Below are 23,520 nucleotides of genomic sequence, written 5' to 3'. Positions count from 1 at the left end.
CACCACTGTACAACCAGCTTGGATTAAGGAAGTGGTCAATTCTTATGCCACTGATTCTAAGGCTCAGGACTTGCTTACTAAACTGGCTTTGTATTCTCCTGATGAAAATGGCTTTTCTCTGCACCAAAACATCATCAAACACAGAGGCAAAGTCTGGATTGGGAATAATTCAGCACTTCAGACCAGACTTATCTCTGCTCTGCACTCATCTGCAATTTGGGGTCATTCAGGCACTAATGCCACTTATTACAGGCTGAAGAATCTATTTTCATGGAAAGGTATGAAACAAGATGTTGAGAGCTATGTGAAGTAATGCTCCATCTGTCAACAAGCTAAACATGTTAATGCTTTACCTGTTGGACTGCTGGCACCACTACCTATACCTGCTGGAGCCTGGCAGCACATTTCCATGGATTTCATAGAAGGATTACCTACCTCCAATAGTTACAATGTTATTTTGGTGGTGGTCGACCGTTTTACCAAATTTGCTCACTTCATTCCTCTGAAGCATCCTTTCAGTGCAGCTCAGATTGCAAGAGTGATTCTGGACAATATTGTCAAACTCAAGTACACCCAGTGTTTCCTGTAGCATATCGTCTGGAGTTGCCCGCTGGCACTCAAGTACACCCAGTGTTTCATATCTCCCAACTCAAACCATTCAATTCCAATTACTCTCCAGTCAGCACTGATTTACCATTGCTATCAGATCTCAGTGCTGCAGACCTTGTTCCAGAAGTTGTTCTTGCGCGGCCCCTCGTCAAGAAAGGTAACTGTGCCATCCCTCAGGTACTGATCAAGTGGTCACATCTTCCGTCCACTTCAGCGACATGGGAAGATTTCTACGTGGTGCAGAGACGCTTTCCTTCATCTCTTGCTTGGGGACAAGCAAGTTCTGCAGAAGGGGGAGATGTCACGCTGGCAATGTGATGGGCGGGAAGCAGTAGGAGGATTAACGGCGTGAGTGAGTTGTCCACCTGCGTGTGGCACACGTGAGCTTGTGGGGCCCAAGGGGCAGCTGTAATCGGCTTATTAAGCCAGAGTCCAGGAAGAGAAACTCAAGTTGTAATTGAATCTGAAATTGAAATCATGAAGGGGTCAGAAGTTCCTCCTCCCCAAGTTATCCCCTGTTTCGATTCCGCGGGTCAATCTCACGTCACCGGCGACACGCCGCCGGCCAAGGGTGTGACAGGCAGGCTACACAGCCATCATCCAGTGCGCCGCCAACGATGATCCTCCGTGATCTGGCCCAGCCCAAACGGCGGGGCTTTGGTGGGTTTGATAGGAGGCATCTCGTTAACGGGCCCGGGCCGTATGGGCCAGGATGTCTGAACGGGCCCTGATCTGTTAGGCCCACCGTCTCAACAGCAGGCCGTAGAATTTTCCCCTGCTTCCCAGAATTTTTACTGGCTCTCGCGCGTCGGCCGGAGTCCTACCGAATTCCCCAAACCCCCCCCTACGGAGCTCCCTCTCCGCCTCCACCCCATCGACCACCGAGCGGCGGCGGCGGCGGCGGCGGCATGGAGGCCGGCGGCGAGGAGTTCGCCATCGGTGTGGTGATCTCCGCGAAGACCACCCTCGGGGAGGAGTTCGAGGGCCAGATCGTCGCCTTCGACCGTCCATCCAACCTCCTCGTCATCCATATCCTTCCCAAATCGCTCGTGTTCCGACTTCAACGCCCCCCATCTGGTTGTTCATATTGCGCGAGTTGTTTGTTTTGTTTCCATGACGGCGTAGATCACAGGAGGGCGTGGGGAGGGCCGAGAGGGGGGAGCGGCGGAACGTGAGGGTGCTCAAGGCGAACTACATACGGGAGTTCTCCGTGGTCAGCAAGGGTGACGACCCACTAGATCCTGCCGGCTGCACGCTCGACCTCGACGCGATTTATGCGCGGGAGGAGGCCGCGCTCAGGTGCGTGAATCACTGTGATTGCATAATTTGCCGATTTGGGCAGCTTATATATATAAGGGCTTATGTACAAGGTGCTGTTATGAGTTGGATCATACGTCTTGGAGATACAAGTACTAATTGGCAGTTAACTTTTTCCAGTACTAGCTAGTGTAAATGTGAACTCGTGTCCAGAGCAAAGCAATGCAATCTAGAATCAGCTTTCCATGTGTGGCCTAAATCCACTATTGCTGAAGCCATTCTTCCCAGTTGGATCCGACTATTTTAGCTGGTAAAAGTGATCAATTATTTTCATGCCGAAACATTAGCACCAGTATTAATGCAGAATTGTATTAAACTGAATGGGAAGCGTGCATGCTTGGAGATAGGAGGGATGTTTGTCTTGGTCTGCAGATCCTGGCCTTCATCATTAGAACAAATGGCTGTGTCAAGATGTGTCAACTAATGAACTAAGTAAATAAGGAAACTTATTGAATATGCTCCTCTTAATTGCTATAGACATATGGTAGTAGAGATTTCAATTTAGTAACTAAGGAAAAAGATTTTATATCTTGTGAAAGATGCATACTTGTGAGCTTCACAATCTGGTCAGAGTTGTATTTCATCTGTTGGCAATTATAGTCAGGGCAGATCAAAACCTGGCCAACTGAAGGCTGTGGTGCAGAGTTATCATCCATAAGAACTGCCCAGGTCTGAAGCACGGGCAATGGTCATTCCAGATTAGTGAAAGGTTGCGTAGGATATGAACTTTGATGTCTATTTCTGGATGATAGTCATGTTGTGTATAGGAGTTTGGTATTGTTCTTTCGATTTGGAAGCTGGGGTTCCTAGTAGTGATGGTTTTCAATAGTTTCCAAAGTTTACCTTGGTGTATGCTCTTTGCTGATGATGTGGTGCTAGTTGACGAGAGTAGGGCAGGGGTTAATAGGAAGTTAGAGCTGTGGAGACGCACATTAGAGTCGAAAGGGTTCAGACTTAGTAGGACCAAGACCGAGTACATGATGTGCGATTTCAACGCGACTAGGCATGAGGGGGGAGACGTTAGTCTAGATGGGCAAGTGGTGGTCCAGAAGGATACTTTTCGGTATTTAGTATCGGTGCTACAAAAGGATGGCGACATTGATGAAGATGTTAGGCATAGAATTTTAGCTGGCTGGTTGAAATGGCGGCAAGCTTCTGGCATCCTTTGTGACAAGAGGGTGCCACAAAAGCTAAAAGGCAAATTCTATAGGACAACAATTCGTCCGGCGATGTTATACGGTGCTGAATGTTGGCCTACAAAAAGGCGACATGTGCAGCAACTGAGTGTAGCAGAGATGCGGATGTTGCGGTGGTTTTGCGGGCACACAAGGAGGGATAGAGTCCGGAACGAAGTTATTCGGGATAGGGTCGGGGTGGCACCAATTGAGGAGAAACTTACTCAGCATCGGTTGAGATGGTTTGGACATGTCCAACGAAGGCCTCCTGAGGCGCCGGTGCGTAATGGGGTTCTTGAGCGGGTCGATAATGTAAAGAGGGGTAGAGGTAGACCTAAACTGACGTGGGATGAGTTGGTTAAAAGAGACCTTAAGGATTGGAATATCTCTAAAGAGATAGCTTTGGATAGGAGCGCTTGGAGACTAGCTATCAATGTGCCTGAACCTTGAACTTATTTCTTTCGGATTTCATCTCTAGCCTACCCCAACTTGCTTGGGAAAAAAGGCTATGTTGTTGTTGTTGTTGTAATAAATGAAGCATCTCTCTGTGCTGTGGTAGTTCTAGCCTTTATGTTGGTAGATCATGGATATTTGGATTCACTCAGAATTTTGTAGTTTCCTACCTTGGTAAAGAAATTTGGGATACTCCATTATGGAAAAAGAAAACTGGCCAACTGTAACTAGCATAACACGGTTCATAGAATATTTAGAATTTAGTAAAGTATTGATTGTGGCCTTTTTTTTTCTGTTTGTATCAATTAGATGTGCATGGTTTGTTGTTTTGTTCTGCTTTGGTAGCATCTTCCTTGGAAGTACAAGCATGCAACATGTAACTGATCTGCAAAAGAAAAAAGAAAGAAAGAAACTGCTAAGTTTGCATTTTCTGAGGAATTGAGGTCTCTAAATTATATATTCTCTTTTGTCCTGGTTTTACTGTCAGTATGTGATGCATATGCCAAGCAGACTATTAGATTTCAAACATTAGGTATGCTCTCAAGGGGAAATCAATCTGAGCATGAAGCAAGGAAAATTCTAGTTTAACGAAGATATTAGTTTGAGTTTTTTCTGTCAGCATTTTTCTTCCGCTATCATCTTGATAGATGATGTTCAGACTTGATACCCAAAATTTGGCTACTCGATTTAGGAAGTTGTCTGATCATTGATTTTAATTGTAAAAGTTTCTTAGATGTTAATGTTTTTGACTAAGAATTTGTATGAACTGTGGATTCATTATTACTATTCAATCAACATAAGAATTATCCTTTATGGCATTACTTTCTACTCAGCCAAATCACTTCTCACAGAGCATTTGATGATTTTCAGACAAGCAGAGATTGAAGCCGAGAGAATTGGTGTTGGTGTCACCCCAGAAGCTCAAAGTATATTCGATGCACTCTCCAAGACGTAAGTTAACCTCTAGTTATCTGCTTTTGAGAATATTCTATACCAAAGTTCAGGGCAGACATCATTGTTTATTCTCTACTCTGTTCTATTTTTCTTTATCATTTTTTCATGTTTCTCGCTGCAACTGTATTTTTGGTTTCTCTGGATGTGCAATTGATAATGAAATCTTTGATTCCTTCCCAAGTTTACATAGAACACATCCTCCATAAGTATAATCTAAAAGCAACTCTGACTGAAAACTTTTACGAAAAATATGGAAATTACCAGAATGAGTTTAAGACTAAGACAACTGGATCAACATCAAGTTATACCTTCGATAAATATTCAATTATGGGCTTATGGCAAGGGATGCTGTTTATGTAAGGCCATGAAAATCTGAAAGTTTTCTGTACACTTGGGGAGATTCAGCATCTTCTGCTTTCTTGTTATGGCTTTGCTCTAGTTTGTTACAGCAAATTGATTCTCTTGATGTGCCTTGCTCGTTATCTCTGTTGGAGATTCTATTTATGAACATTGCTTTCCTATGACAGTAAGTTGTGCATATATCATGTGTGCACGGATAACAAATTATAATTCCATCCCATCAGGCTTCCAGTTCAGTGGGACAAAACTGACATTGTTGTAATGAAGGAGGTTCGTGTACGTAGTCCTTATCTGCCTGAAAATGTTAGCGGAGGAACAGCTGCAGCAAATGAACGTGTTAAGAAAGTGGTAAATACTTCATGCTTGTAGTCAACGTTCATACTTTTACACAATTGAAGCAGTGAAGGGACTAACAATTTTTTTATCACCATTCTGTTTTTGGGGTGTTTATTTCTTGCAGATCGACTTTGAAAGGAAAAGATTACAAGCGCGTGGACCCGGCCAATTCTCTTAGCTTACAAGGCCTAACTAATTTCCACATTAACCCCGTGTTGTATTTCTAGTACTGCAGCCACTTTTCTTATTTTCCTCAACGAACTTTTCTAAAAAAAATTGTTTCAGCAGGTTTCATTTTCATAATAATAACTACATCTAAGAAACTATGAGCGAGTTCAGTAATCCTTGATAGACGACATGTGCCCTTTAAATGGATTATAACGCATCGTATTGTACTGCTGGGTAATCACTGGTTGTTGGGAAGAGTTGGACTGAAGGCTGAAGCAGCACACTTGGAGAGCTGATGGGGGGTTGTAGGCTTAGCAAAAGAAGGGTGCTGCTCTGAAAATTTATCAGCTAGAGTTTATTATTTTATCGGTTGCCAGTAATTCTACTTTGCCCTGTTTTTTTATTGAAGAAATTACTTTACCCTGTCATAATAGCATTTTTTTGCAACGAAAGTCAATTAGCTCCCAGTTAAGAAAACGTGGGCACGAGCATTGCAGTTCATTAGATATTTCCCAGTCATCTGTTTAGATTAACATCTGGTTGACTGATAATGTGACTTACCTTGTCTTGTATTGTCCGTTCCGCTCGCTCAGAATTCACTGCACGTCAGCTTAAAAAAATCACTGCCCGTTCTGAGCTTACGGGGGTTAAGATCCCGTTAATTATTTTATTAAGCCGGATGTTGTTGTATGTACCCGAGGTTTATTAGCGGGTTTACATGCTGGGTTTGCTTTATGTCGTGAGATCGCACTATTCTCATTAGTTCGTGTGACAGACGCCGCCTTCTTACACAGATTCTGCAAAATCCTGTTTCGCTCTGTCTCTCGACTTCTACGATTTCTCATTAGTTCGTGCGACAGACGCCGCCTTTGCTAACGTCTTCCTCGCTCCTTCTGTCTTTCAATGCAGACATACTACTGTCACTGCGTTCGGCTGGTCTTGTAGCCTCCAGCGCTACAGTATTTTCATCTCACACTACTCCAGCCACCAGCTCCAGCCAGACCAACGGTATTTTTCTCTCACACCATTTCAGCTCCAGCCTCCAGCTCCAGCCTACCGAACGCGGTGTGTTAGGTACGAAAGATGTACGGATGGGAAGGAATCCACAGTCAGTGCTTTCAGCCTTTCGCTCCAGCGTTTTGTCTGCATGAGATGACTGCTAGTCATGTAGAGAAACTACGGTATCGAAGTACTGATCGTGCTTACACGTCTTTATTTGGTTCTTTTAAGCTGCTATCATATCGAATAATCGGATGTCAATTTAATATAAATTTAATTGCATAAGTTGCAATTAGGGCTCTAGACGAATCTATTAAATATAATTAATATATGATTAGCGAATAGTTACTGTAGTAATAAGTGATCAAATTATGAACTAATTAGATTTAATAGATTTGTCTCGTGATTAAATCATGACTTGTGAAATTAGTTTTATAATAAATTCATATTTAATATTCCTAATTGATATGTAAACACACGTGATAAATCAAACTAGACTGAGAACCATGCCGGAAGCGGCGGTGCTAATAAATGCAGAAACGTGACAGTCGCCGTGCGTTTTGTCCCTGTCCGTGACTTCTTCAAGTCCCAAACCGTAATAACTACACAAAATCAACTCATGGATTCACGAAACAATAAATATGCAAAGTCCGGCCCCGGCAGCACGAGTGGAATCCATGTGTTGAGTCGTTGAGATACGCATTCATTTCAACCCTGGGAATTCCATGCACTTGCATTCTTGCAACCATCGCATCTGGCCAACGCTCCCACAGTCCCACATGCTCCCCTTGTACGCACGCGAGGACTCCCCCCACCCACATGCCAATTGCTTCATCATGGATCGGCAAGCAAATCCCCAGACGGGCGAGGCCCATGCGTTCCCTCAATCCCTCCTCGTGGCCGGCGAGAACTCGAGATCTCCATAGCCATCACCACACCCCTTTTCCTAGCTAGTTTATTGCAAGATCACAACGAACCACTTGCAGCTTCGGTTCCAGAAGCTCCCTCCGATTAGTTACCGAGAACCCAGTAGGATCCCGTAGGATCCCTGGCTTGGTCATTAGAAACGAGTAGATAAGCAAGTGGTGCTGGAAGATTGTCAGCGTGTGTGTGATCCTCGCTGGCTGCATTGCAAACCCTGCCGACCCGTGACTAATCAATCATTCTCGCCGGGGTAAGATCACACCACACCAGCAGAAAAGGGCGAAAAACGCCGCGCTGCCGAAGCGCGACACGACGAGGGCGCGGAGCGGAGTGGAACACAATGACAGGGAGCGGTACGGCGGCGCAGCTTTGCGTACAGGTCATGCGGCCTGCTCTGTGCTCTGTTCACCTCCCCCCTCGGAACGAGACAGAGACGCAGAAAAGGCGAAAAAACACGCCTCCTCTGCTAACGCCTACTCCTCCGGTCCTCCCAGCACTATGGCACTGTTTACTTCCCACCCCATAAACCCTTAAACAAAAAAAACATCACATTAAATATTTCGACACATGCATAGAGTATTAAATGAAGTCTATTTATAAATTTTTTTGCATAGATGGGCTGTAAATCACGAGACGAATCTAATGAGCCTACTTAATCTATGATTTGCAACAGTGATGCTACAGTAATCATCCGCTAATTATTAATTAACCATGGATTAATTAGCATCATTAGATTCGTCTCGCGATTTACAACCCATCTGTGCAAAAAAAATTGTAAATAAACTTCATTTAGTACTTCAAATTAGTAAGATTCCATCGCAATTTTTTTTTGCAAAACATCTAAACACGGTCTATCTTTAACGCGCAGCACAGTAGCCGCACAGCTCCGAGCTGAGCTCTCCCCGATGCAAAAGGGAGGTGTGCGCTCTGCTCCCAGTGCGGCCTAGCAGTGCCCAACAAACCCCGCCGCTGCAACCACGCCATCGCGCCGGGACACCCACACACACGGCCCAGCCAGCCGGTGAAAAGGTCGCCTCTTCCTTCCCGCATAATCCACCGCCGCCACGTTCCCAACGCCTGGAGAAAAACCTAGAACGCGCAGTGGACCGGACGCCACAGCGGAAAACGGATGCGGCGGAAACGGGGAACGTGAACGGGAGACCCTCAGAATGGGATCAGAATGTGGTCAACTCAAAATCCGCCGTGCGAAACTCGCCCGAGGATCCGAGGAAAAACTGGAGGGTGACGCGCTCCGGCCGTTTCTTCCGCGGCAGCGCGGCGTGGCCGGCTGCTGGGTCTAGCCGTCTGGGTGTGGTTTCTTCGACGCTTCCGTGCCCGTGCTGGCCGCCGAGGCGAGCGCGGAGACGGCAGCCCTGCCGGTGCCGGCCCACCCGACCCGACGCCCCCACCGCGCCGCGGAAGGCACAGGGCAGGAGAGATTCGCACGGCTCGCTCCCGCACACACGCAAAACAACGCACGCATAAATGCGGTTTTGGAGCCGTGCGGGCGGGCCGTGAACTCTGAACTGTCCTCCCGCAGCCGCAGCGGCAGAGGCCCGGGGCGTCCGGGGCGGCGACGAGTCGTCGACGACGACGACGCGGCGGGCGCGCCCTGACAAAAACAGCCGCTCCCTCCCAGCCCTCCCAGCCCCTGCGCTGGCCCCCGCTCCGCTGCCGCGCCCGAGCGCTCGCTTTTTTGACCGCGTCCGCCTCGCCCTCTGCTACCGCTACGGCTCTATCTACCCCCTGTCGCCTCACCTCACCCTCCTCCCTCTGATCCAGTGCCACCGCTAGTACAATACTCTACTCCACCTCCACTGCTGCGCGCTACCACCACTCGCGCACCACGCCACCGCTGCTCCTCGCGCTCGCATTGCGGCCTGCGAGGGAGCGGTGCCCCCCGCGTGTGATCTCGGAGGCGCGGCGGGATGGCCGGGGGAGGAGGAGGCGGCGGCGGGGCGGCGCCGAAGCAGGACGAACTCACGCCGCACCCCGTCAAGGACCAGCTCCCGGGGGTCTCCTACTGCATCACCAGCCCTCCGCCGTGGCGTGAGTCTCCATCCACCCCCCCCCCCCCCTCCCTCTCCCACCTCGCTTCCTTCCCGTTCGGTTGCCGCCTCCGCTGGCGCACGCCGCTGGTGCGGAGCAACGGACTCCGTGCCGCGGGGGAGCGCGCAATTTCGACGGGGTTTGTTCGCTCCCGGCCGGTAGGGAGGGTGGTTGCGATAGCGATAGCGATGCACTGCTGCCACGGGACGTTGCAGTTCCGCGCGTCGTTGTCGAGGGTCTGTGGCGTCGGTGCGGTGTGGTATTCAGATATCGACCCCCGCGTCCGCCTCGCTTGTGTTCGTCGAGTGGCGAGTGGGGTTTGCGAGATCTGCCTGAGCTTTCCCCGTCTCAATCCCATCCTAATATACTTCTGAAAAGTAGTTCGCCTTTCCGTCTCGCTTCTCCAGTTGTTTAATCAGATGCTCGTGATTCTGCAAAACCCTTGACTCTTGTTGTTGCTAGTTGCGTATATCCGCCAAATGGACTTTCAAAGGAATCGTCAAAAGAGGAGGGGTTTTGTTGTTGCTCTTGATTCTCAAGTTGCACACAGCTCCCGAATCTGCCATCCCAGTTCTCTGGCACATTGATTGATGGCCGTGGTATATTCCTGGGATTGAGACTTCTCGGTTGTGTGGATGGAATATTCAGGAAACCTAGTGCTGGTTTAGAGTTCTATCGGGTAATTATGGTGTTAATTAACTCTGGCGTTGACTCTTTTCGGTCCTAGGCACATGCCCCCCCCCCTGGCCTTACCGTGGCTAATCCATCTTTAGTTCGTGCGTAATATATGGTACATACATCATTGAATGGGGATACACTATGACAGTGGCTACAAGCCAGCTCCCAACCTGACTTGCCATATGGATATGTCGTTGTCACTTAGAGTTGAATTGATTCTCTGTATTATTGAGTTGGGGCTTTCTGCGGTGTTGCATGAACTGACGCATTGGTCTATACAGCATGCTAACGAACGCGTTGTCGTGATGTTGCAGATGTGCTTGATTTGGCCGTGTCGCTGTAAAATCACAACAACAACAACATAGTCTTTTTTTCCCAAGCAAGTTGGGGTAGGCTAGAGATGAAATCCGAAAGAAATAAGTTCAAGGTTCAGGCACATTGATAGCTAGTCTCCAAGCGCTCCTATCCAAAGCTATCTCTTTAGAGATATTCCAATCCTTAAGGTCTCTCTTAACCGACTCATCCCACGTCATTTTAGGTCTACCTCTACCCCTCTTTACATTATCGACCCGCTCAAGAATCCCATTACGCACCGGTGCCTCAGGAGGCCTTCGTTGGACATGTCCAAACCATCTCAGCCGATGCTGGGTAAGTTTCTCCTCAATTGGTGCCACCCCGACCCTATCCCGAATAATTTCGTTCCGGACTCTATCCCTCCTTGTGTGCCCGCAAAACCACCGTAACATCCGCATCTCTGCTACACTCAGTTGCTGGACATGTCGCCTTTTCGTAGGCCAACATTCAGCACCGTATAACATCGTCGGACGAATTGCTGTCCTATAGAATCTGCCTTTTAGCTTTTGTGGCACCCTCTTGTCACAAAGGATGTCAGAAGTTTGCCGCCATTTCAACCAGCCAGCTGAAATTCTATGCCTAACATCTTCATCAATGTCGCCATCCTTTTGTAGCACCGATACTAAATACCGAAAAGTATCCTTCTGGACCACCACTTGCACATCTAGACTAACGTCTCCCCCCTCATGCCTGTCGCGCTGAAATCGCACATCATGTACTCGGTCTTGCACCTATTAAGTCTGAACCCTTTCGACTCTAACGTGCGTCTCCACAGCTCTAACTTCCTATTAACCCCTGCCCTACTCTCGTCAACTAGCACTATATCATCAGCAAAGAGTATACACCAAGAGATCTCACCTTGTATATTTCTTGTGACCTCATCCATCACTAAAGCAAATAAATAAGGGCTCAATGCTGACCCCTGGTGTAGGCCTATGTTAATAGGAAAGTCAGTGGTGTTGCCATCACATGTGCGGACAAACGTCATCGCATCCTTGTACATATCCTTAATGAGGGTAATGTACTTAATTGGGACTTTGTGCTTCTCTAAGGACCCCCACATGACATTTCTCGGTACTTTGTCATATGCCTCCTCAAGGTCAATGAAGACCATGTGCAAGTCCTTCTTCTGCTCCCTATATCTCTCCATCAATTGTCGTATTAAGAAAATCGCCTCCATGGTTGACCTTCCAGGCATGAACCCAAATTGGTTTTGGGTCACATTTGTCACTCTTCTTAGGCGATGCTCGATAACTCTCTCCCAAAGCTTCATCGTATGGCTCGTCAGCTTAATCCCACGGTAGTTAGTACAACTTTGAACATCGCCTTTGTTTTTGAAGATAGGTACTAATATACTTCTTCTCCATTCTTCCGGCATCTTGTTTGACCGAAAAATGAGATTAAAAAGCTTAGTTAACCATACTATTGCTCTATCTCCTAGGCATCTCCACACCTCAATGGGGATACCATCAGGTCCCATCGCTTTACCCCCCTTCATCCTCTTCAAAGCCTCCCCAATTTCTACCTCCTGAATTCTCCTCACAAAACGTCTGTTGGTATCGTCAAAAGAGTCATCTAACTCAAGGGTAGGGCCCTCACTCTCCCCATTAAACAACTTGTGGAAGTACTCTCTCCATCTATCCATGATGTCCTCATTCTTCACTAGCAGCCGATTTGTCCCATTCTTAATGCATTTGATTTGGTTGATGTCCCTTGTCTTCCGCTCGCGGATCCTAGCCATCCTATAAATATCCTTCTCCCCTTTTTTCGTGCCTAACCGCTGATACAGGTCATCATACGCCTTATCCTTTGCTACACTCACAGCTCGCTTTGCAACCCTCTTCGTTAATTTATAGCCCTCGATGTTGGTTGCACTCTTGTCAAGGTGGAGGCGCTTGAAACACTCCTTCTTCTCCTTAATATCCCTTTGCACCTCGTCGTTCCACCACCAGGTATCTTTCCTCTCCTGTTTGCCTCCCCTACTCACGCCAAACACCTTTGAGGCCACCTTCCGAACACATGTTGCCATCTTTAGCCACATATCATCTGCATCTTCTCCTTCTTCCCAAGGCCCCTCACCTAGCATCCTTTCTTTAAACGGTTGTGCCGCTTCCCCTCTAAGCTTCCACCACTTTGTTCTCGCAATCTTGGCACGTTTGTCCCGGTGGACACGTACTCGAAGACGAAAGTCCGCCACCACAAGCTTGTGTTGAGGGACAACACACTCCACAGGTATCACCTTACAATCTAAGCAATCACGTCTATCCTTCCTCCTAGCAAGGATAAAGTCGATCTGGCTCGAGTGTTGTCCACTACGAAACGTCACAAGATGAGATTCTCTCTTCTTAAACACGGTATTCGCTATCAACAAGTCGTAGGCTAACGCGAAGTTCAACACATCCTCCCCCTCTTAACTCCTGCTACCATACCCGAAACCCCCGTGCACTCGCTCGAACCCTACATTAGTCGCATCCACATGGCCGTTGAGATCTCCTATGAAGAGTTTCTCGCTGGTAGGCACGGTACTAACCATGCTATCTTGATCTTCCCAGAACTGCATCTTGGTGCTCTCACTAAGGCCTACCTGATGGGCATAGCCACTGATCACATTCAAAACCGAATCTCCAACTACCAACCGGATTAGGATAATCCGTTCGCCTTGCCTTCTAACCTCTACGACTCCATCCTTAAGGCTCCTATCAATCAAGATGCCTACACCATTCCTACCCGGAGTTGCTCCCGTGTACCAAAGCTTGAAGCCAGTATCCTCAACCTCCTTCGCCTTCTGGCCCTTCCATTTAGTCTCCTGAACGCATAGAATATTTACACGCCTCTTAATTGCTGCGTCAACTAGCTCTCGCAACTTACCCGTTAGGGACCCTACGTTCCAGTTACCTATACGAATCCTAGTTGGCTCGGCTAGCTTCCTTACCCTTCGCACCCGTCGAGGGAAGTGCGAAGACCCTTGCTCATTTTTCACTACACCCGGGCGTAGATGACGCGCGTCATTCAGGTGACGACCCGACCCTTGCTCACTTATCATCGTACCCAGGTCACGATACGACGCGCCCTTGGGGGGATGGCGACCTGGCCCTTGCCCATTTATCACCACACCCGGGTTCCGATGTAGTGCGTCGCTAAGAGGGTTACGCCCCAACGAGTTTCTTGTGGGTTTCAAATCCATTAGAGTGGCTATTTTTTATACTGGTTTGCCAAAACCTAACGCAACCCTCCTCCTTTACCCGGGCTTGGGACCGGCTATGCTGAGACGACTCAGGAGAGAGTCTTCCAGTCAGCATAGGCGGAGTAGTTTTATGGCTATTTTTCATTGTAAAATCCCACTGTCACCTTTTTATGGCATGTAGTTTTATGGCATATTGCTACAATTTTGTATCTACTGGCTTGAGTTTGCCCCCTCCATGGCTGGAGGTAAGGCTGGACAAAAAACTCGTAACTCGCTAGCTTGCTCGACTCGTTTTATAATGAACCAGTTCGTTTTATAACAAGCCAGCTCGCTTTATAATGCGAGCTGCTTGCAAGCCAAGATAAATAACAAATATTGTATGAATTAGTGGAAACGATCAACGAATAATGATTGATCATGGTCATGGATGATAACATACTTATATTTTTCATTGTAAAATTCACATTATTTTATTTATTTCGCTTTAAATATGCATGTGATGTGTTTTTTTTACAGATTTACGGTTATCATCTCTATGTAAATATTTTTATACTCTGGCTCGCGAGCCAAACGAGCTAGCTCGAGCCACTAACGAGCCGAGCCGAGCTAGCTTTCTGGCTCATTTGTATAACGAACTATAACGAGTCGAGCCATAACGAGCCGAGCTATAACGAGCCGAGCCACTAACGAGCCGAGCTGGCTTGATATCCAGCCCTAGCTGGAGGGAGTGAAAGACACCAGCATTTCTGAAGAAAAAAAAAATGATCCCTTTGTTGCATACCATAACATCCTCTGTATTCACTGCTTTAACCTTGATGTCATATACCCTGGTGGATTAGTTTCATGCTCTTTACAAACATAGTTGACGTGGTATACCTATGATGTTGTCATGCCACGCTTGTGCTATTGATATGATATTATTTGAGGTACGTTTTGCTCTAACTCGATACTATGGGGTTGTCTGCATTGCAGCTGAGGCCATTCTTCTTGGGTTCCAGCATTATCTGGTCATGCTGGGTACCACTGTGATCATCCCAACAGCACTAGTTCCACAAATGGGAGGAAACAATGTGAGATTTCAAACTTAGTTATTCATGTTGCGGTGGTCTTAAGCCGTCAATCGAATACTAACAGTCCCTTCTTATGTTAGGAGGACAAAGCAGTGGTTATCCAGACATTGCTGTTCGTGGCAGGGATCAACACCCTCCTGCAGAATTTCTTTGGTACCAGGCTGCCTGCAGTGATTGGCGGGTCATACACTTTTGTGCTGCCTACCATCTCAATCATCCTTGCTGGACGTTACGCCAATGAACCTAATCCACACACTGTATGTTGAAAGTGCTACAAACTACTTGCTTTCTGATCTTAGCTGTGTAGACCTGGACCTGATGATCACTTCCTGTTATTCTGTGAAGAAATTTCTCCGCATCATGCGTGGAACACAAGGTGCATTGATTGTTGCTTCAGCCTTGCAGATTATAGTTGGCTTCAGTGGCCTTTGGCGTAATGTTGCCAGGTAGGAAGGTGTACAAATTAGTGATGTATTTCTAATTTCAGTGTCTGCTTCAGATGTACTCAAGCAAAAAAGAATCTTGCAGGAGCTGTATTACTCTTGTCTCACGTGAGGTTGTATACTTGTATGTACTGGTTTTCTTTCAGGTATCTGAGTCCTCTTTCAGCTGTTCCTTTAGTGGCATTAGTTGGCTTTGGACTCTATGAGCTAGGTTTTCCCTCGGTAAGATTTGGTAATTGTGTTCGCACTAACTATTCATTCAAGGATATGGCTGATGCTTGAACAACAAATACCCAGGTTGCCAAGTGTGTTGAGATTGGTCTCCCTGAACTTATCCTACTGGTGATCTTTGCAATGGTATGATTAGATTTCTATACATGTGTCCATCAACACCCCTCCCCTGAACTTATCCTACTGGTGAACGTTTGCTAACTAGTACTTTTTGTGTCATCCAACTGCAATTTTGCTTTCTGTTCAATTTTTGCAGTACCTGCCACACACTGTGCACATGCTGAAGTCTATCTTCGACCGGTTTGCTGTCCTGTTCACTATTCCCATTGTGTGGCTCTATGCGTATCTTCTCACTGTTGGAGGAGCATACAGAAATGCACCACCAAAGACTCAATTCCATTGCCGCACTGACCGTTCTGGATTAATTGGTGGTGCACCCTGGTACTGTTTGCATTTCTGAATACAACTTTCCATTTTCTTACCATGCTTGCTGTTAAAATGTGTGTTAGTTCCCAACTTTTTCACAAATGAAATGACAGGATAAGAGTGCCATATCCCTTTCAGTGGGGCGCTCCAACTTTTGATGCGGGTGAAGCATTTGCGATGATGGCTGCATCATTTGTTGCTCTTGTGGAGGTTTGGCTCCATGTTCTTAGAAGAATCAAATTTTCCTTCACATTATTGCAATATGTAGGGTTTGTATAGTGATATAATAATAGTCTTACTAACTGACGAACTCTTATGTCTGTAGTCTACTGGGGCATTCATTGCCGTTTCTAGGTATGCTAGTGCCACACCAATCCCACCCTCTGTTCTCAGCCGTGGTATTGGCTGGCAGGTAAATGCTATTTTTCGTCCACTGCTTGTTCAAATTTTACTAGATAATAATTGTAAATTTGAACTCGCTTAGACCATGTAATTGTTCATGCTTTAGGGCATTGGTATTCTTCTGGATGGGCTGTTTGGGACTGGAAATGGGTCTTCTGTATCAGTGTAAGCACCAGGCAGTTCTTTTTTAAGGAATACATCTCATTTCCATTTAGATACAACTATTCTCTTTGGGGGAATAGATCTATTTTGGTTTTGATACTACAATTATTTCCTTTTCTGCAGTGAAAATGCTGGTCTGCTAGCTTTGACACGTGTTGGTAGCCGAAGGGTAATTCAGATATCAGCTGGTTTCATGATATTCTTTTCTATTCTGGGTAAGTTTTCTTTTCATGAAATTGGTCTGCTTTTGTTTGCCCCACAAACCTTCTATAATATTAGTTATTGGATAGGGACCGTCCTTCTTGTTCTTTGAGGTTCTTAAGATGTTGGTGTTGCATATTATATAGACCAGCTGATAGTTGTCTATAGGAGATATCTTGCTGTAGTTTTGGAGGAAACCGAACCGTGATGAACAATTTTTCATAACGTAAGCTTCTATTTGACCCCAAAATTGAAAACTTGTGCTTTAAGTGTTTTCTTTAAATGAATTTAATGGGACCATTGTTATTAAAAGGCAATCGTCTTTGTCTTTTATTTTCATTGATAAACCAGTCAGTAACTTGTGTAGCGCTGACTTCTTAGATGCCCTAAGACACTGTCACGTGGTGGGCTCTCTGATGGATGAACGCTGCGGAGGTTGTAGCTGTGATCTGTAGGAGGGCGAGGTCCAGAACCTCTGCGTTTGGGCACCGTCGGCAAGCTAGGGCTGAACAGAGAGAAGAGGTAGACAAGAGCAGGGATAGGGGAAACTAGAATCAATTCCTTTCTTAGTCCTTTCCTGATTACATGTATCCTCTATTTAAGCTAAGCAAGAGTTCTTCTAAGGAAATAATTAAACGATCTGATTACAAGGGAACTAATCCCCTCCATCATGCGCCCTTGCATCTACTCTTTCCTTCTTGCGCATTTGGTAATATTTTCCCGTCATAACATCTCCTCCCCTGGAGCAACAGCTCGTCCTCGAGCTGGAAATCTGTGACACCCCGGCCCAGGGCTTAATAGGATTAATAGGATACTCATACCAACAAGTTGCAACTTCTTTTCCGGAAGCCGGTCTCCAAAGAACTCCGAGGTTAAGCGTGCTTGGCCCGGAGCAATTTGGGGATGGGTGACCGACCGGGAAGTTATTCCCGGGTGCGCACGAGTGAGGACAAAGTGTGCAGAAAAGACATGTGTTGGTCTGTGAGGGCAGTCTATGTCCTAGAAAGCTGTCAGATGTAAGCGGGCCCGGCCTCGGGGAGGCGGGACGTTACAAAATTTGGATAAGAGCGACTAAAATCTTCCAAAGCTACCCACGAAGCAGAAGGTGCATCTTGATTTTGCCACTGGACCAGCAGCTCATAGCGACCACGAGCGAGGCGCCCCCGAAGCACCTTCGCTGGACTTGGACAAGCACGACCATTCTGAATTGGTGGAAGAGGTGGAGGAGCATCAGGCGGCGTGCCCCTGAATGGCTTTAGCAGTTCCACATGAAAGACATCGTGTAAGTGAGCCCCTCGTGGCAGGTCCAAACGGTATGCGACATCACCAATCCTTTCCAGCACCTTATAAGGACCGAAATAACGAGGGCCTAACTTGCCTCGGCCCTGTACTCCAAGAGAGGCAACCGGCCTATGCAAAAGCCTCAGCCAGACCCACTGTCCTACCCCAAATGACAGCTCACGATGCTTCCGATCATACTGCACCTTAGAATATTGCTGCGCTTGTTCAAGCCGATCCCGCACCTCTGCCAAGAACTCATCCCTCTCCAAAAGCTGTTGTTCAACTGCCGGAAGGCGAGCTTCACCCTGTTCATATGCTCTGAGAATGGGAGGATCCCGACCATATACTACGCGGAAAGGAGATGTCTTCAAGGAGGCCTGATAAGATGAATTATAACAGAATTTAGCCCAAGGTAACCAACGACACCCAGTGGCGTGGCCGGTCTCCAGACAAGCAGCGCAAGTACATAGCAATAATCTTGTTAGTGGCCTTCGATTGACCATCAGACTGTGGATGAAAAGCCGATGTGAAATTCAGGCGAACACCCGCCAGGGCAAACAGCTCTTTCCAAAATGTACTGGTGAAAACCGGGTCTCTATCACTGACGATGGAAGAGGGCATACCATGGAGGCGAACAATATCTTGGAAGAATGCTTTTGCAACTGACGCAGCAGTATATGGATGACTCGATGGAATAAAGTGTGCATATTTTGAAAATCTGTCCACTACCGTGAGGATGACAGTTTTGCCGTTGACCCGAGGGAGAGCTTCGATAAAATCCATGGCCACATCAGCCCACACGGCCGACGGAATGTCCAGCGGCTGCAACAAACCTCCAGGCCGCAGGTGCTCCGTTTTGTTACGCTGGCAAACTTCACAATTTCTAACAAAATCAAGAACCAACTGGCGATCACCCGGAATATAAAAGTCTGAACGCAAGCGGTGGAGTGTCTTCTGAATACCTTCATGGCCCATGCCATGCGCAAATTCCAGCAAGGAGGAAGCAACCGGATATGACGACGGAACAAAAACCTTCCCCTCCTTTAACAACAGATGATCAACGATGGTCCACCCATCCTCGCCCTTAGCTGCCTTGTCGCGGATGGCGGCCAGGTCAGCGTCACCTTGTAATTGTGTGCGCAGTTCATCGAAGAACAAGAAAGCTGGGGTGGACAAAGCTGTAAGTTCTGCTGATTGGCACTCCTCCCGTCGCGATAACGCATCAGCCACAATATTGGTTGAGCCCGGTTTGTACTCTACCCGAAAATCATATCTCAGCAATTTAGTAGCCCAATGATGCTGAGGTATAGTGGATAGACGCTGATCTAAAAGAAACTTCAAGCTATGATGATCTGTTCGGACGAGGAATTCCCGGCCCCAAAGGTACGGCCGCCAATGTTTCACTGCTTGGACCAATCCAATTAACTCTCGCTCGTATGCAGCGAGCTTAGCATGTCGAGGGGCAATGGGTCGACTGAAAAAGGCTATAGGTCCGCTGCCCTGATGTAGAACTGCCCTAAATCCCGAGCCAGAGGCGTCACATTCTACCACAAAACGGGTGCTGAAATCTGGTAAATGAAGTACCGGTGCCGTGGACAAAGCCGTTTGGAGGGCCCTGAATGCCGAGAGTGCTGCTTCATCCCATAAGAAACCCTCCTTCAACAAACGAGTGAGCGGTGCTGCAATGAGGCCATAATCTTTTATGAAACGCCGATAATATCCAGCAAGGCCTAAAAATCCTCTAAGTGCCCGAACTGACTTAGGAATAGGCCAGGTGAGGACTGCCTTGACCTTGTTTTCATCCATAGCCTTGAGCAGAGATGACATGGCCCAAATAAGTGACTGATTGCTCTCCAAAGGAGCACTTTGATTGTTTCAAAAATAAAGCGTGATGCTGTAATGCCTCCAACACTGCCCGGATATGGAGTAAGTGCTCAGCCCAGGACTGACTGTAAATTAGGATATCATCAAAGAAAACCAACACGAAGCGGTGCAAGAACGGTTTCAGAACAGCATTCATCAAAGCTTGGAAGGTCGCCGGGGCATTAGTGAGGCCGAATGGCATTACTAAAAATTCAAACAGACCTTGATGTGTCCGGAACGCGGTCTTGTGAATGTCCCCAGGAAACATGCGTACCTGATAATATCCCGATCGAAGATCAAGTTTGGCGAAAAATTTGGTTCCCCGCAGCTCATCAAACAGTTCCTCAGCCACTGGTATTGGGAACTTATCTTTGATTGTACACACGTTGAGGGCCCGATAATCAATGCAGAGTCTCCATGAGTTATCTGGCTTGCGGACCAGTAATGCTGGCGAGGAGAAGGCTGAAGAACTAGGCCGGATAATACCTTGCTTGAGAAGTTCAGCACACTGTTTTTCTAGCTCGTCCTTCTGAAGATGAGCATAACGATAAGGTCGGACTACCACTGCTTCAGTGCCCTGTTTCAAACAGATCTTGTGTTCTATCTCACGGGAAGGAGGCATGCCATGCGGTTCAACAAAAAGACTCTGAAATTCCTGGAGTAATTCCGGTAAGAGTTGGCCGGCCTTGGTGGACATAGACCGAAGAGATGCAGGACCCGGTCTGTTGATGCCGCACCACATAATCTTCTTGTCAGCCACACGAAACGCAAAGGTTTGCTCCCTGAAATTCCAACTGATATCACCCAGCTGACTCATCCAGCTAACTCCAATAACCATGTCCAAAGAACCCATGGGGAGCGAATGGGAATCAAACCAGAAATAGTCACCTCCTACCATGCCACGTACTTCTGCTAGACGTCCAGGGCTAAGCACCTGGACTCCATTGCCAACCGTGACCTTCAAAGCTTGATCAGGATATACGGGAATGCGTAATTCCTCCGCCACGCGAGTGTTAATGAATGTCTTGGACGATCCCGAGTCAAGCAAGGCTGTGAGTCGGCGAGCACCCAAACATACATGGTTGGGACATCAGGCGGATCGATCCCTGTAAGCGCATGGAGGGAGATGGATGCCGACTGTTCGCCTTCAGGAAGAGGAGCCGGTGGCGCATGGAGGAAGTGCAGCTCTGCGCCGGCCACGTCCTCGTCTTCCTGGTCCACCAAATCCTCATTGTCAGGCACGATTTCAATGACTGCTAGCTGCTTGCACCTGTGCCCCGCAAAATATTTTTCCGGGCAATTGAAATAAAGGCCGTCAGCGCGGCGCTGCGCCATCTCTGTTGGTGTGAGCTGCCGGCGGGGTAGAGCAGCGATGCGAGCTGCCGCTGGTGGACGCACGACCACCTGGGCGTTCGGCACCGGTGCAACTCCTTGGACGGCCGCAGCTCCCTGCAGACCCGGCGGTCTAAATGGTGGCCAGCCCCCTGCGCGCCCCTGTGCCGGCTCGATTGCAAGGCGCTGTTCATATGCTCTAGCGAGGCGGATGGCGTCGTCCAGCGTTGGTGGCGAGTGAATTGCCACATCGGTCTTCAGGGGATTGTTGAGACCAGCGATAAAGAGCTGGACTTGTTGCCTCTCTGAGAGCTCGACGTCGCGGCACGCCAGCGACACGAACTGCTTGCTGTACTCTTCCACCGACCCTGTGCGGCGCAACAAAGCCATCTCGCCCAGGGACGACTCTGATGCCCGGCCCAAATCGCTTATGCAGCAACTGCTTGAAACGCCTCCAATCAGGTTCGCCGCTAACCGTCTCCAAATGATAGTACCACAACTGCGCAGCATCGGTCATAATTAAACGATCTGATTACAAGGGAACTAATCCCCTCCATCATGCGCCCCTGCATCTACTCTTTCCTTCTTCTTGCGCCTTTGGTAATATTTTCCCGTCATAACAGACACTGTATCTGCTATCTATAAATATTAAATGAGCCTGTCCGTGATTGGTCATGATTTCTCAAAACTAGGTGTGACTCAACAGTAACTTGATGGAATATGATGGCCAATTGATTTGTGAATCTGTGCGTGTGGTCCTACAATGGACATCCATATTAGTAAATGTAAAGCACAAGTATTAATAACAAATTTATGTAATCCAAAAGGAGAATTATATCAAACTATTTTGAAAATGCAATGTGCAGTTTTGTTAATTCATTCTTGTTTTGAGTGTGGTTCACTCCGTAATTGGCACCAAAGATGTTTACATTACTTCATTGGTACTTGACCCTTTTCTTTTGGAGGAATCTACTTAACCTAGCATCTGCATTTTGATTTTGAATGCTCTGGCCACTTGAGAACATAAATACTTATGTTGTCCTAATGGGTCATTTTGACTATCCAGGCAAATTTGGAGCTGTGTTCGCATCAATACCTGCACCCATCTTTGCAGCTCTGTACTGTATCTTCTTTGCTTATGCTGGTGAGTAGAAATCTCCGACATTATGTTTGCTGTTTTATTTTCAATTATAATGATTTGGTGCATCACATATATGTGTAATTGTGATCAACTGTGTTGGTAATCTGCCAACAGGTTCTGCTGGGCTTGGCTTCCTTCAGTTCTGTAATCTCAACAGCTTTAGGACCAAGTTCATCCTTGGGTTCTCAGTTTTCATGGGCCTTTCAGTTCCTCAATACTTCAACGAGTACACATCTGTTGCTGGTTATGGTCCTGTTCACACACATTCAAGATGGGTATGCAGCAGCACAACCTTTTACATATCTTAACTGTTATATGGAGGGGAACTAACCATTATCTTGTCTAATCTTACAGTTCAATGACATGATAAATGTGTTATTCTCGTCCAAGGCATTTGTTGCTGGCTTTGTTGCATATCTACTGGACAACACTATTCACAGGCATGAAAGTTCTGTCAGAAAAGACCGAGGATACCATTGGTGGGATAAATTCCGTTCTTACAGGACTGACACAAGAAGTGAAGAGTTCTACTCCCTGCCATTCAACCTGAACAAGTTCTTTCCATCAGTCTGAGCTTGCTGTGGTTAATGAGATATACTGTTACTCCGAACTGTCTACCCCCCCCCCTCCCTATTCTCTGGCAGTGGCACTGTTGATCTGGATTGTCTTGGTATATGGAATTATGCTCCTAAAAGATGCAAAATCCTACGGCACAACAAAAGTTTCAATGGTGCACTGCAATTGCCTTCTTTGTCAAGTTTCTGTTGTATATTTCGTACTCTATATATTTTGGTGCCAAAAGTAGGAAATTTTGGTTAGCCGTTTGCAGTTGAGAATGTCATGTTAGAGTGTTAGCCAGTTCATCATACATTTTTTTTTGAAAAGGGAAGCTTTATTAATCTTAGACAATTACATCAAGATGATACAATTATATAAGATCCATCCCGGCCTCTGCATAACTAAAATGCACACAGTCTATGAGAAGAAACAAAAAAAAAAGAGAACGTCGTGACCTAAAGATCATGGTGGAGCAAACTACCACAAGCGACTTCACTTTCATCCGCTTCGCAAACCAAAGCAACTCTTGGACTATGAAGTAGGCTCTCTGAGACAACACCTCCAACGAGGAAACGACACGTGCATGTGCCAACATTGCAGTGACCCAACCAATTAAGGCCAGATGAAAAGTTTTCACCTGAGGGAGTAATTCATCTTAATCCAAACAATGCCTTCAACAAGGTCGCTGCTAGGTTCAACCAATTAAGGTCAGATCTAGGAATTTCTTCTCGGAACTGGTGAATTAGTACCAAGTACCACCACAACAAAGTCACACCGTATTGCTTATCTCTTCTTACCAGGCCAATGCTTTCATATAGACTAGACTTGACCCACTTCGAACGGCCACGAA

General features: G+C 46.9%; 2 protein-coding genes across 2 annotated transcripts; both read left to right on the top strand.

Moving 5' to 3' along the window:
• Positions 1-1,424: 1,424 nt before the first annotated feature.
• LOC120641376 (protein LSM12 homolog) lies at positions 1,425-5,542 on the top strand. Its single transcript, XM_039917463.1, has 5 exons — positions 1,425-1,638; positions 1,740-1,908; positions 4,425-4,505; positions 5,093-5,216; positions 5,329-5,542. Exons 1-5 carry the CDS (start codon positions 1,518-1,520, stop codon positions 5,380-5,382), a joined length of 549 nt encoding a protein of 182 aa, XP_039773397.1. The 5' UTR covers positions 1,425-1,517; the 3' UTR covers positions 5,383-5,542.
• Positions 5,543-8,813: 3,271 nt separating this feature from the next.
• LOC120641366 (nucleobase-ascorbate transporter 6-like) lies at positions 8,814-23,021 on the top strand. The gene is made up of 14 exons (XM_039917453.1): positions 8,814-9,344; positions 14,533-14,630; positions 14,711-14,887; positions 14,976-15,076; positions 15,220-15,295; positions 15,371-15,430; positions 15,561-15,745; positions 15,844-15,940; positions 16,056-16,142; positions 16,239-16,297; positions 16,418-16,509; positions 22,038-22,115; positions 22,227-22,387; positions 22,467-23,021. The coding sequence occupies exons 1-14, from the start codon at positions 9,224-9,226 to the stop codon at positions 22,683-22,685; spliced, it is 1,611 nt and encodes a 536-aa protein (XP_039773387.1). The 5' UTR covers positions 8,814-9,223; the 3' UTR covers positions 22,686-23,021.
• Positions 23,022-23,520: the final 499 nt, after the last annotated feature.

Source organism: Panicum virgatum, chromosome 1K (assembly GCF_016808335.1).
Source record: "Panicum virgatum strain AP13 chromosome 1K, P.virgatum_v5, whole genome shotgun sequence".
Classification (NCBI taxonomy): Eukaryota; Viridiplantae; Streptophyta; class Magnoliopsida; order Poales; family Poaceae; genus Panicum; species Panicum virgatum.
Note: the sequence above shows the minus strand (reverse complement) of the source record. Positions and strands in the feature narration are given on the sequence as shown.

Coding starts and splice junctions, on each gene's coding strand:
- LOC120641376 (XM_039917463.1), top strand. CDS start 1,518: ATGGAGGCCGGCGGCGAGGAGTTCGCCATCGGTGTGGTGATCTCCGCG. Junction 1,639..1,739: donor ATCCAACCTCCTCGTCATCC/ATATCCTTCCCA, acceptor GGCGTAGATCAC/AGGAGGGCGTGGGGAGGGCC. Junction 1,909..4,424: donor CGGGAGGAGGCCGCGCTCAG/GTGCGTGAATCA, acceptor GATGATTTTCAG/ACAAGCAGAGATTGAAGCCG.
- LOC120641366 (XM_039917453.1), top strand. CDS start 9,224: ATGGCCGGGGGAGGAGGAGGCGGCGGCGGGGCGGCGCCGAAGCAGGAC. Junction 14,888..14,975: donor ATGAACCTAATCCACACACT/GTATGTTGAAAG, acceptor TATTCTGTGAAG/AAATTTCTCCGCATCATGCG. Junction 15,941..16,055: donor CATTTGTTGCTCTTGTGGAG/GTTTGGCTCCAT, acceptor TTATGTCTGTAG/TCTACTGGGGCATTCATTGC.